Here is a 13,778-nt window from a genome sequence, read left to right on the forward strand (position 1 = left end):
TTTTTTTTTTTTTTTTTTTTTTTTTTGTGAGACCATATGTCTCATAACAGCTAAAAAAAAAAAAAAAAAAACAAAAGATTATGGCTGACTTTATTGTGATGCTTTATTATGGTCTGTTCTCGGGACAGACCGCGCACCTACTATCTGGTGTCTTTTTGCCAGCTGGATCTTCCTCTAAGGATCTTCCCTACCTGATTTCCATCCTTCATCTGGAATAAACAGTACTTCGGATGTGGCATGAATCTTTACAGCTTTTGCTTTTTTTTTGGGAGGAGTGGGGGTGGGGGGATGAGAATTAGCTGCCTGGGTTTGAATCCTGGCCCTGTCACTTCCTATCTGTAGGCCTCTGAGATGATCCTTAAATGTCATGCCTCAGTTTCCCCATCTATAGGATGAGATCATGGTGCATGTGGCACAAGGATGTCGTGAGGAATAAATGAGTGAGTCCAAGTTCCAACAGTACCTGGTACAGAGAAAGCACTTGAAATATAGCCATTGTAGATGAACAGAAAATATGTAATGTTTTATGTGTTCTGATTTACGTCAATAGTGTACTGCAGTATACGTTTTTCTGCAACTTAATTTTTCTCATTTTGTTTTTGAAATCTAGCCATGATGATATACATAGATCTAATTTATTCCTTTGAACTATGGTATGATATTCCATCTGTATTTATTCATTCCCCTATTGGTGTTCATTGAAGTTTTTACTATTTTTTTAATATTCCACATTACAGCATAGTGAACATTCTAGAGCAATGTCTTTGTGCATTATTATGTAGGATTATTTCTCTCGATTTATAACTAGAAACGAAATTGCCAGATATATGCATTTTCATTTACTGCCAAATTGCCTTCCACAGTCACCTCTCCCTTTAAGTGCTCATAATTATGTCCTAATCGATGGCTCGGCCTCCAGTCTCACCCCTGTCTGCAACACTGTCACCAGGATCTTTGTAATACAGAAGTATACTCTTATGATGGCTGTTTTTAAAATATTTCACTGGGTCATCATTGCTTAGAGAAAGTAAGAAATCCTTAGTATGACTTAGAAAAACCTCCTTTAGCTTAATCTTTCCTACCTCTCTTAGTGGATCACCATTCCCCTACATTTACCTGCATTTCAGACAACGAGGCATTGTTAGAAAGGGGAAAAAGCAGACACTGATTCTGGGTAGGCCCCAACAAATGACTTCTAGTTATATAGGTAGAAAAAGGTTTTAACAGTGGACCTATTCTATAGCCAAGTTAATTTACTTAGATAACAATGTCCTATGTGTTGAAAAAGGCACATCTATCAGTATTATGCTTGTAAGATTATGTTTAATATTAGGTGAAACTTTTAGTTAGCTATGTCTTAATTCAACCCCTTTTCCAAAGATATTTTGTATTAGTTGTAATCAGCATGGTTTCTTAGAGACTTTTTTAGATTTCATCTGCAGATCATATATAGTGCACTTTTCGGATCATCCTGAACCAGATCTTTAGTAACTTGAGGAGTTATGCAATTCACAGCACCCAAATGAATTTAGTAGCATTTAAAGAGAACATTGTTTATTTGTTTGTGAGGCTGGTGGAGAAGAGCGGATGAGGATGATATCATGTATTATTTTCTGGTGTGCTCACGTCTGTTTTCATTTTATGTATAAAGTATAGTCAACTTTGGTGTCTGGTAATACAAGAACAGGAAAAGCTCAAATTAATTATGTAGCATTTTATAAATACTCTGCTTCCACATCTCCCCTCCACCCCACATCATTGCTGCAACGTGAGGTAAAATTTAACTGGTTTGAGTTACGTGTTTTTTCTGCAGCCACTGTTGTAAGGATATTAAAAAGTCAAATGACTTAATATCCCAGTGTCCTGATAATCAGGGTTTGACTAATCAGGGCTTGTCTATATTGGTTTAAGAGCCTCTAAATTGAGCCTCAGTTTTATTTCCAGATTGTTTCTATTTAAAAAAATAAAATAAAACTACCACTTATTCCATGGGTTTAAAGGTTTATTTTATGAACATATGCTAAGAACATATGTAACACTTAAAACAGATGTTGCATCAGTATAAAATAACATAGATATACATGTATATCTGAATTTAATAAGCCTTGAGATTACAGAAAGTTTGAGGAAAAATTTATCTTCATAAATACAGTAATATATTAATCTAATTTTTAACTGTAAAGTGGTTCATTTAAATAACATTGAAAATATACATGTTTTTGAAATAGTATTTAAAAACAAAAAATGACCTTTCATATAACAGTCATTTGTGTTTTTAAATCTATTTGAGTCTAAGTACATGAAAATAAGTTTGCTTTCTGCTTAGAGCTCATGCTAAAAACATGTTGGGTTAGGGTTGAAGCAGGGCCTTGAATACCATGCTATACTTTATAGCGATGGTTGGCAACATTTTACCTCTACATCATGCATATGTCAAATACACAGCATTTAGCATCTATCTTTCCAAGTAGTCATTGAAGGATCATAGGCCTGTCGAGACGGGCAATGTGTGTGTGCACGGTTTTAGAATGAAGAGGCAATTACCAGATCAAGTTTGTGTTTCAGAACAACTGAGGCAGCATAAATAAACTGATGTGTTGGAGGCGAGAGAGACTAGAGGAAGAGCAAGCCTGAAGCTTTTATTTTACCTCAGCCTAAGTGAGAGATGAAAGCCTGAACTATGGTCATGGCAATGGGAACAGAGAGCTGGAAGATCAATGTTTCTAAGTTAAGGAGCTAGTTGAAAGCATTAAGGGAGCAGAATGCAAGGGACCAGATTTTCCTAAGTTCTAACTGTCAGGATGCAACATAACATACTGTAAAGGTTAGGAAAGGGAGAGGTTCTACTGACCTTTTAGCAATCAGATTCTCCTTGCTTCTGTCACACTCAGCATTGGTGAACCAGAGCATTGTGTTGATTAAACATTAGTTGTGACATTTAATATTAAAATAACAAAATCCTATACCAGACAGAAGTTAATTTTGTTTGTTTTTATTATTATTAAGAAATCTGCACAACTTTTTAAGTAGGTAGCAAAAAGCAATGTGTTCTTAGATCTTTGTCTCAGAATATATCATTTTATGCTCTTCCTTTTTCAGAAATCTTCTAAGAAGCCTGACATGTCTCTGGGAAATTTGAAATACAGAAATTATTATTCATACATTTTGATGTAATATAACTAATATGTTTATTTCCTTCAAAGTAAAAGGTTCATAAGTGGAAGCCACACCTTTGATTTACCTAACTTTACTGCGGAAGCTGAATCTACTTTGTGTGTCCTAGATCTTTGACATTAATCGCCTAACAACAAACCAGTAATCCAGTGACTTCTGCTAGTTTGTATTATGATACAATATCTCCAGTTACTTCAGGTGATAGGTTTCATGAAATTCTCAAAAAGCATATCATCAGTTTAATTTTAAAAAAATGCCATAGAGGAAAGTATTTATTTCTGCATAACAAATTACTCCCAAATTTAGCAGCTTAAAGCAACAAACATTTATGATCTCAAAATTTCTGAGGATTAAGAATTTGGGAACAGCTTTGCTGGGTGGTTCTGGCTCATGATCTGTCCAAGGGGCCAAGTCATCTACAGGCTTGGCTAGAGCTAGAGGATCTGACCCCAAGAAGGCTCACCCGCATAGCTATTGGCAAGAGGCCTCAGTCCCTCACTGTCTTTTGGCAGGAAGCCACAGTTCCTGGCCATGTGCACATCTCTACACAGCTGCTCGAGGGTCTTAACGATATAGCAGGTGGCTTTCCCCAGTGGAGGTGATTAAAGGAAGAGGTCAACTAGGAAGCCATGGTACTCTATGACCCAGTCCGTCTTTCAAGTCATGCACTGTCATTTCTGCCACATTCTATTGGCTAGAAGTAAGTCATAATGACCAGACCTCACTCAAGGAGATAATTAAATGCCAGTTCTTGATGGAAAGAGTTTCAAAGAATTTGTGAACGTTTTAAGACCACAGGTAATGTGTTTGGAAATAAGATGTGGCATCTCCAATTTGAAAGTAGATGCTGACTAGTCTACTTTTAAGTAAAATTGCCTCCAAATCAAAATCATTTCTTTAAAATGCAACTTACATTAACTTAAACTTATAAATCATGGTTCAGTGAGACTTTTTTTCTAATTGGGCTATAGGTAGGTGTTTATAATCAAAGAACAAAACCTAAGCCTTTAGAGTTTGCTTCTCATTCAGCAGAGGAAAACAATATTATTTACTTGTAAATAACCTGATTTTCATTTATTTCTGAAATAGTTGAATTTCCTGGTGTAATGATCCACAGGTAGGAGAAAAGAGAATATGAGTTAGAATTGTTGATAGTGGAGAGGGACCTTTCAGCATTTACAAACTGTTATGTATGCAACCATTCTTCTGATGTTTCTAAGGTTAGGTACTATATAAACCAGAGCCAGCCATAATGGTGATGATGATGGTGATAATGATGATGATGACGACGATAATGATAGTAGCTAACCTTTATCGAGCACTTTCTGTGTGCCAGGTCCTAGTTCAAGTGAGCTATATTAGTTAATTCCTTGTGAGCTAGATACTGTTACATAGATGTGGATGAGAGGTACAAAGGAGTTCAGTCACTTGCTCTAAGTCATCCGCATAGTAAAAGGCAGACTCAGCATTCACGTGTCTGGCTAAGCCTTCAGCAACTGTTAAAGAGTGACTCAGCAAATATAGCCACCGAATAAAGAGATCAACATCTTTTTCTTGTATGTTCAGTGAGGAGGGTGTTTCTTCGCTCTTTGTCCTACTTTACTAATTCTCTCGTTGCCTTTCTTATAACCAGTGTTCCGAGTAAGGGAATGCATGCCAGGACAGTGTGGTCGTTACAGTGTAGGCTCAGGAATCAGAGGGCCCCTGTTCCAAACCTAGTGGTATTGCAGATTAGTGTTGTCACCTGGGAAAATTTTCTGAGTTTTGTTCAAATAAGGTTTTGTTTAAAAGATGAGGTAATAAAAATTCTTACTTCAAAAGAATAGTAGTAAGCATTAAATGAAATAATGCATATATTGTACCTGGCATATAATAAGCATAAATAATTGATAGCTATTTCATTCTGTGTTCATTGCAGTAGTATGATATTACTAATCCTCTATTTTTTCTTTGAATAACAATAGCGACTTACTTAGGTTGTAAAACTGCATTGTTCTTTCAAAGTAAGATTTAAGATTTGTTACTTGTACAGAGATTTTTTTCGAGCCATGTTATAGCATCTCCCGTTTTCCTTTCTGGGTCTTCACTTCGGTCGTAGTCTGACTTAGCTCCTCTTTCTGGGAAGCAGGGAACCTGGGCCTGGGCTCTGGGAGGGGTCTAACTTGAATCACTGTCATTGTAAAGAAAATGGGGGAACCAGGTTGGGTCAGTAGGTTTGAGAGACAGAAGTGGAACCCTTAAGAAATTCCCTGAGCCAGAAAGAATGTCTGCAGTCACTTTAATAGTGCACCTAATAGCTTTCCATAGTTGCTGTTAACACATTCAGTTATCGTGATGTGGTTGTTTGCATTCTTTGCAAACTGTTTAAGGGCTATACAGAAATAATACTTGGGATATGTTTTTTAATAGGTGTGACATTAAGATAGCATAAAAAGCGTAAAAATGTTAACCTTATAAAATTTATAGTTACCCATTTAATGATTCTCTTAACAAAAACGTGTTTTCAACTCTCCCTACTTGATGGCAGTTTTCCTCATTTCATTTTTAGGTTTAAAATCATCGAATGGAATCAATTTGCATTCGAAAATTGGACCAACACAAAGACTTGACATTGTGGAATGACCAGCAAACAAGCAATGTCATCTAAAGAACAAGAAAGGCTCCTGTGTTGTAATGGGGAAGTCCTTGTTTTTCGATTGTCTAAAGGGAGTTTCTCACATAAAGGGCCTGCAGAGATACCAGTATTACATGTCAGAAGAATGGTATTTGACAGAGGAACAAGAACATTTGTTCAGAAGTCCACTGGATTCTTTAGCATAAAGGAAGAAAACTCTTATTTAAAAATTTTGTGTTGCGACTGTGTGTCGGATTTCAGAACTGGAATGAACCTCCCTTATATTGTGATACAGTGCAATGAAAAGAATAATGTTTTCAAATATTTTCTACTATTTCTTCACAGTACCAATAAATTTGAAAAGCGTTTGAGTTTTAGACTAGGCCATGAGTTGAAGGATGGCATAAGGGTCTTTAACGGCCCTTTAATTTTATGGAAACATGTCAAAACATTCTTCTATATCTCTTCCCAAACTGACAAAGTTATCACTCTGTCCTTTAACTTTTCTTCTATTGAGTGGGTAGGGGAGATTGGAAATCTAGGTGTGGTTTTATTAGGACAAAAGAAATGTTGTTTATCTGAGGAAGAATGCACCCCAAAGCCTTCAAAATCAGATTACGCATTTTGGAATACCAAGTTTTGTGTATACTCCCTTGAAAGTGAAGAATTAATAAGTGATACATACATTATCCCTCCTGCTTATAGCAGTGTGATAACTTGTGTGCATGTCTGTGCAACTGAGATTGTCAACAGCCAGCTAAGAATGTCTCTGATTGCCCTTACTCGAAAAGACCAGCTGATTTCATTCCAAAATGGCACTCCTAAAAGTGTGTGCCAGCTGCCGTTTGCAGATCCTCGTGCAGTTCAACTTATGGATTCAGGCGGAGACCTCTTTTTCCTTGTATCCTTTAGGTCCAGTGAAGTTTGTGCTGTTTGGGAAAAGAACTTTCAGGTACAGTACTTATAAGTACACTCAGTTGGTATAGTCTTAGACCTATTAAACGTTCCTGCACGTCCTAGGGTTCACCTGGAGGGGTCTCATTAGCCACATGAATTTTTAGTGCTGCACTTATAAGAAAATTACATATATTACATTATTTTTCCTTAAAGTTATCTACTACCTGACAAAGGTTTTGCATTGCCATTTTTGACTTATAAAAAGTTTTTGAGTTGTTTGGAAATATATAACTATAGTTATTATATATTTGTCTTTTAATTTATCTCAATTTTTATTATTGTAATGACTAGGTGTGTATTTTTACTTAGAATATGATTATTAGTGGTTTGACTTCATAAGCCTTAGGAAACTCAAATCAGTTCAACTTTTTAAAAGTTGGTAATTTTCTATTTCAACTTAAAATGAAATCTAGAGGAATTCCTTGAAATATATCATTGTCCCTTAAGAAGACAAATAATTGTTCTCCAGAGACAAGTGGTAACTATTAATTTTTCTAAAAACTATTGCTTAGAGAATTTTGTTATATTTTGAAACTCAGAATTGTCCTTAACAGCAGTTACATTTTATCCACATATACAGTAGTTGTATCTTTTAGTGTAATTTAGTGTAAGGTTCGGAAATTACTTTAAAATACTGGTATTGAGTGTTCGATAACAGGTTAAAAGTGCAGAAAACAAATAGGAAGTTGGAGGTTTGTAACTGGGTATATCCACCAATAATATTTCTCTGACCCCAATGTTTTGGTAATACTACATCCTCTGGCTTAAGAGATTATATACACACACACACACACACACACACACACACCGTGTGTGTATATATACTCCTCACACACATGTATGTATATATATATATATATATACACGACTGATATTCCTGCGTGTATGTATTGTGTGTGTGTGTCTCTCTCTCAGCTCATTCAGTCATGGGATGTCAGTGTTTATAATTCAAGATAAATAATCATTACCTGTCAGAAATGTCTCTTCCAAAAGTAGTTTTTTAGTACATTAGTACATCATACAACTTTTTAAGTTCTTGTGCTACTTTGAAAAAAAGCAGATACTTTGTGTGCTCTATCTATTTTAATTAGAAGCTCAATTAAAATTTCTATCATATATTATCACTTCGATAGGGAACATTGATAAATATTTTAGAAAGTTTGAGAGGCATTTTTTTTTTAATGTGAATCATTGCTTTGTGTATGGGTGTTTGTGCGTGTGTGTGGAAATGTCAGGTCGAAATTGTATTTTATCAGGCTTTGCCTTGTAAATTACTTTTATATTAATAGGGGTTATAGAACCATATTCAACCTCTCTAACGCATAGAGGATTTAAATACTCAAAAGGAAAATACTTTGAAAACTATCTTTTATTTTGAAAGCAATCTTTTAAAAGCACATTGTACTTTTATTTGAAAGTTATTTGGAAGGTAATATTTTCTGTCTTTTTTCTTTTCTTTTCAACAAATGGTTGGGGGAAACATCTGATATAGCCTATAATCCTTATTGGGATCAGGGTAGCGGAAAGAACACACTTAACCTGAGTTTGAATCCCACCTGAGCCAATTACTAGTGTTACCTTATTTGTGAACTCATTTTCCATCTTTATGAAATTGAAATCGTCCTGCCTCTAGGCAGGATGTTATTAAATGAAATGACATTGTAAAGTACTTGGCACATAGGAGAAGCTCAGTATGTGTTAGCTATTATTATATTAGACAAGGGCCAAGGCTGACGGCAGAGACACGAACCTACCCAAGGTCCCTTATTCACCTGGATAAGGAAAAACAACTCCTCTGTGCCTCGTTAATTCTGTGGACTATAGTCCTCTCTCCCTTGAAGTGGGTTGCCTACTTGGACACTGTAGAGCCCTGCCACTAACACATTACCCACACCAGGAGACTATGTCACTCTCTGTAAGTGGGCCTGTAACTGTTGGCCTCCCCGCCTTGAAATTGTGTCCTGGAGTTCTTTATGGTGGACCACCATCCTTTCCACCTGTTACTTACCTGAGTCCCTACTGTCATACCCCTTAAACTACCTCTCCAGGGATTCTGTACTTCTAAACTCTTCTCAAATGCCCTGTAATGAAAGCTCTGGAGTTACACCTTGATATCTGCCAAGTTAAGTGCTTCTAAGTTGCAACAGTAACCTTGACACTCTTGGAGGTTTGCAGCTCCTGCCTCTATCTTGGTGTTCCATTTATACTAACCTAGTTTTAAAAAATTGGGTATAGCTTAGGGTAAGACATTTGATTACTTTTTTAAAAAAAAGAATGAAGGCTAAGAATCTACAAATAAAGAGAGAGGAGAGTAAGGGAAGTAATTGTATTTGAGCGAATACACGTAGTTTAGCAGTTAGACAAAAGTAAATATAGCAGGTTTTACAGTTGAATGGAACATACACTCTCAAGGGAAAAAATATTCTAACTGAGTTCTGAGAGGAATCTACTGTTTGTGGTATTATGTAAGAGGTTTTGAATAATAAAATGACTACATTATTGGAAAATAAAATGATGTCTGTGGTAGCAGTTTTTCCCCAAAATGGAGTTAAAAAACAACACCAGTCTTTCTTTGGGTTAGCTATGGATTTATCCAACTACCCTTTACCTACCTCATTCCATAAAGGAATTAAGGCAGCCTTACAAAGATAGGTTAAATACAAACAAGCATAAATTAGATCAAGTAATGAAAATCAAGGTTAGTGTGTCCTCAGAACAGCCCTCCTGGGTACAATGTTTTATAGGACTTGAAACAGCTGAGTCTAGAGAAATGCTTGAATAGCTTTTCTTAGGCTTTCTCTCTTGAGCAGAAATTGTCGGCAAGTTTTGGCAAGATTCTATGTAGCAGGCATTTTAAAATTGAGATCATTGTCAGATATACCTGAATCAGATATTGGTGTGTTATACAAAGAGGTCAACATGTTTTAGAGGTGTTCTGTCTGATATGGTAGCCACTAGCCAAGTGTGGTTATTCAACATTTAAAATTTGGCTAGTCTGAACTAGAAAGTGCGAGAAATGTCAAATACACATCAGATTTCAAAGACTTAGTAAAAAATGAAAGTGAACTATCTCAATAATTTTTATTGATTATATTGAATTGAAGAGATAATGGATAGATTGGGTTAATAAATAAAACATAAGTTACTTTTACCTTTTTCTTTTCACTGCTACTAGAGAATTTTCTTGTATTGGCTACTGGAAAATTTAAAAAATATATATATATGCTTTGCACTTGTGGCTTGCCTATATTTTTTTTGGACAGCACCGTCCTAGAGCTATAGATTGCAGATGTATATGTGCTTTCATGAGTGCACAGCTCAATGGCGTTTGCATGCTGAGCACATTCTTATTACCATCTCTTCGTATAGTTCATTATACTCCGTGATACTCATGGGGGATTGGGAGGAAGAGAGTATATGGGTTTACAAATAAGCTTCTTCCCTGCATAAGTGAAAAATCACTGCTTTGGAAATTATTCTTAGAGGGGAAAGATTGATATTTGGTTATATAGATTGAGGAGTCTTACTTATAGTCTTGCTCTAAGGGAAACCACCCTCCTTTATCACCTAGATGATGTATCTGTGCTTCTGGGATTCTGAGTGGGAGTTTTATCTTTTTTGCCTGAGAGAGAAGGGTTATCTATCTGATCCTCATGGTTGGTTTTCCGGAGGATTTATAGACCTTTAAGTTGTCTTCTATTTTAATCTTGGGATCTCACGTTCTAGTATAAACTGGTCAGATCGTTTCATTAGGCTAGGATGGTTCTAGGTGCCCCACCATTAAGATCCTTCCCCTTTTGTGGCCCTGATAACAGCTATGTTCTCCCCAACCAGGATTTAGGATATTAAGTTCGTGTTGACTCTTAAAGGTATTCTGCTTTGAGAGCTCTTAAAATGTATACTAGTACCTTCTATTTACCTAATGCAACTGAATTCCTTGTCTGATCATAAATACATATCCACCAAAGCTGCCGGAGTGAGAGTCATCCTTAAATTAACTGTGTTAGAGAAAGAAGCTTTACTGGAGTTACTCATGAGAAATGTTAGAATTTCCAAAATATTTAGTCATGAGAAGTATTAGAACTTATAAATTATAATACAATTTGAAGATAGAAATCAACTACATTACAATTCCTGGACAAACACTGATGAAATATTAAATTTTAAGTAACTTGCTATTTATAAAGTTATAACTCCTTATATTTTCTGATCCCTCGGTATGTTTTTTAGATTTTAGTGTTTATACTACCATTTCTCATTGTTTATAAGATTGAGGGTAACGAGGTACAGCTACATGCAACAGAAGGATTTCACAACTGATTTTTTTCCTTCTCTATTTCTTCTTTACCACTCTTTCAGGTTGCTGCTAAATGGGAAAAAATTAGCTCAGTGCTAATAGATGACTTTATTGGAACTGGAACTGATCAAGTACTGCTGCTCTTTAAGGACTCTTTAGATTCAGATTGCCTGAGTTCATTTAAAATAACAGATCTTGACAACATGAACTATTCGGTAAGTTCTGTTTACTTTTTATACATTAAGAACGATTTTAGAAAATCCGAGTGCTTTAAAGCTTTTAACCACTGTTTAAATATTTGTGATTTCATACTTAAACTTTTTGAACTTAAATATACATGGATTGAATCTTTTAAAAATGCAGTCATGTGCCTCAATGATAGGGATTTGTACTGAGAAATGCGTCCTTAGGTGATTCTTTCATTGTGCGAATGTCATACAGTGCACTCGCACAAACCCAGATGGTCTAGCCTACTACATACCCAGGCTACGTGGACTAACCTATTGCTCCCAGCCTCCAAGTCTGTACAGCATGTTACTGTACTGAATACTTTGGCCAGTTGTAACACAATTTTAAGTATTTGTGTATCTAAACATATCTAAACGTAGAAAAGGTACAGTAAAAATAGGGTATAAAAGATAAAAAAAATATGGTATACCTATTAGGGCACTTACTATGAATGGAGCTTGCAGGACTGGGAGTTGCTCTGGGTGAGTCAGTGAGTGAGGGTGAGTGAATGTGAAGGCCTCGGACATGACTGTACATTACTGCTGACTTTATAAAAACTGTACACTTAAGCTACACTAAATTTATCAAATAACATGAGATTAAATCAAGCCCAAGAGAAAATGATGCTATCAAGAGACGAGGCAAACTTGAAATCTGTGCGGCTGCTGCTCATGTAATATGACGCAGTATTTTATAGCAAACTTGTCTTTATAAGTAGAAAGAGTGGACCCTGAAATAACGATTAAAATCTAGTATAGTAAATACATAAACCAGTAACAGTCATTTATTATCATCATCAAGTATTATGTACTTTACATAATTATATGTTCTATACTTTTACACTATTGGCAGCGTAGTAGGTTTGTTTACGTCAGCATCACCACAAGCACATGAGTAATGCGTTGTGCTACGATGTTATGATAGGTCCAACATCACTAGGCAGTGAGAAATTTTCAGGTCCATTGTAATCTTATGGGACCACAGTTGTATACGTGTCTGTCGCTGACTGAAATGTCATTTAGTGCATTACTGTATACATTGAATCTCCTTTCAACAGATGTTATTCAAATTGACTATGCTTTTGAATATAGTATATCTGGTTGTCACCAAAGTGATGAGTACTGAAAATTAACTTATTGTTGCTTCTGCAAATCGTTTTCTATCAACAAACAATGTTGGATCGATTAAGGAATAAAATGAAATGAAACTGCTGTATTAAAACAAGCAACAGTTCATAATATTTTAAGATCTTGGGCATAAGGGAAATAATACCCCTGAAATTTCAGATCTATGTAAAATGCTTCTGAGCCTCAGTTGTTTTCATTAGTAAAGTGAGGATAATTCTTATTTCCTCTAGTTACAGGATTTTAGGATTTTATAAAAATCTAGTAAGCTGATACTTTTTGAAGCAGTATATAAATGTTACATGGGCGGTAATAGTGGTAGTGATTTGCGTTAGTTACAAGATGGGGAAAATATATATTGTCTTTTCTGTAATAGATGTAACATGGAGAACAGCCCTTGGGCTGCATAAACTTTAATTGTATATTGTTAATCTGAAGAATTTTCAATTTGTTTCAACATTTCAGTTTTAGTGTATTTTTTATTTATTAGAGCGAAACACCGGATTGTAATGAAGATGACTTATTTGAAGACAAACAAGATAAGCTGGTTCCAGCTCTGGAAAGAAGAGTGAAAGTTAGTGTCTATGTTTGCTTTTTGCTTTTGCTTTTGCTTTTTTGCATTAGTGCTATTTTAAATGAAGGAAAGAACATTGAAAGAAAGGTCCTTAAAGTGTGAGCAACTCAGTGATTGGAGAAAAAATGGTATTTAAAGGATCTTTTTACCTTTTTCGTAGCTCTGTAAAAACTATTATGACATTACTCATAAATGCATCATCTGAAACCGATGCCTTTTTGTAGTAAGATTGTGTAAATTTAATAAGCCTCAGATAAAATATAGGAAGCTCACTTTTGAAAACACATTCTTTCTGGTCTATAACATTGGTATCCCACAGTATGTCTTTTAAAGGAGCAGCAAATATGATGATTCATAACATACCAGACTTGAACAGTTTACCCTCAGATTTTTCATACAGCGCTCTCTAAAAGACAGTTTTTGGTTTTTTCCTAATGTACAAAGGTAACCACATTCCCTGTAAAATACTGAGACCAGGCAAGGAAATATTAAACTATAAAAAGAAACTAACAATCATCTTTGATTCCACTACTGAGATATAACCAATTTTAAACATTTGGCACAATAAATGTGATTATAAGCTGTGCGTACTTTTGTAACCTGCCTTTTTTCATTCATAAAAATTTCAAATATACAGAAAAGTTCAAAGACTAGTACAGTGATATCTGTAGTCTCCACATAGATTCAACTATTGTTATGCTTTTAAAAATCATATTTGTGTCATCTGTTTGTGCTTGTGTACATGTACATTTTTGCAGAATCATTTGGAAGTTGCAAATATTATGTTTCATTCTTAGGTATTTTAGCAAG

General features: G+C 35.3%; 1 protein-coding gene across 2 annotated transcripts in view; it reads left to right on the plus strand.

The window, feature by feature from the left end:
* The first annotated feature begins 318 nt into the window (after positions 1-318).
* The window catches only part of FANCB (FA complementation group B), a 44,754-nt gene continuing 31,294 nt past the window's right edge, over positions 319-13,778 (plus strand). Inside the window, exons 1-4 of one of the 2 annotated variants that reach the window (XM_039873625.1) lie at positions 319-440; positions 5,723-6,740; positions 11,105-11,257; positions 12,885-12,968. In XM_039873625.1, coding sequence (XP_039729559.1) covers positions 5,793-6,740; positions 11,105-11,257; positions 12,885-12,968 — 1,185 coding nt within the window. In that variant the 5' untranslated portion in view covers positions 319-440; positions 5,723-5,792. The remainder of the gene's footprint in view (positions 441-5,722; positions 6,741-11,104; positions 11,258-12,884; positions 12,969-13,778) is intronic. The other variant, XM_039873615.1, reaches the window with a different exon arrangement.

This window comes from Pteropus medius, unplaced genomic scaffold, assembly GCF_902729225.1.
Source record: "Pteropus medius unplaced genomic scaffold, Ma_sr-lr_union100, whole genome shotgun sequence".
Classification (NCBI taxonomy): domain Eukaryota; kingdom Metazoa; phylum Chordata; class Mammalia; order Chiroptera; family Pteropodidae; genus Pteropus; species Pteropus medius.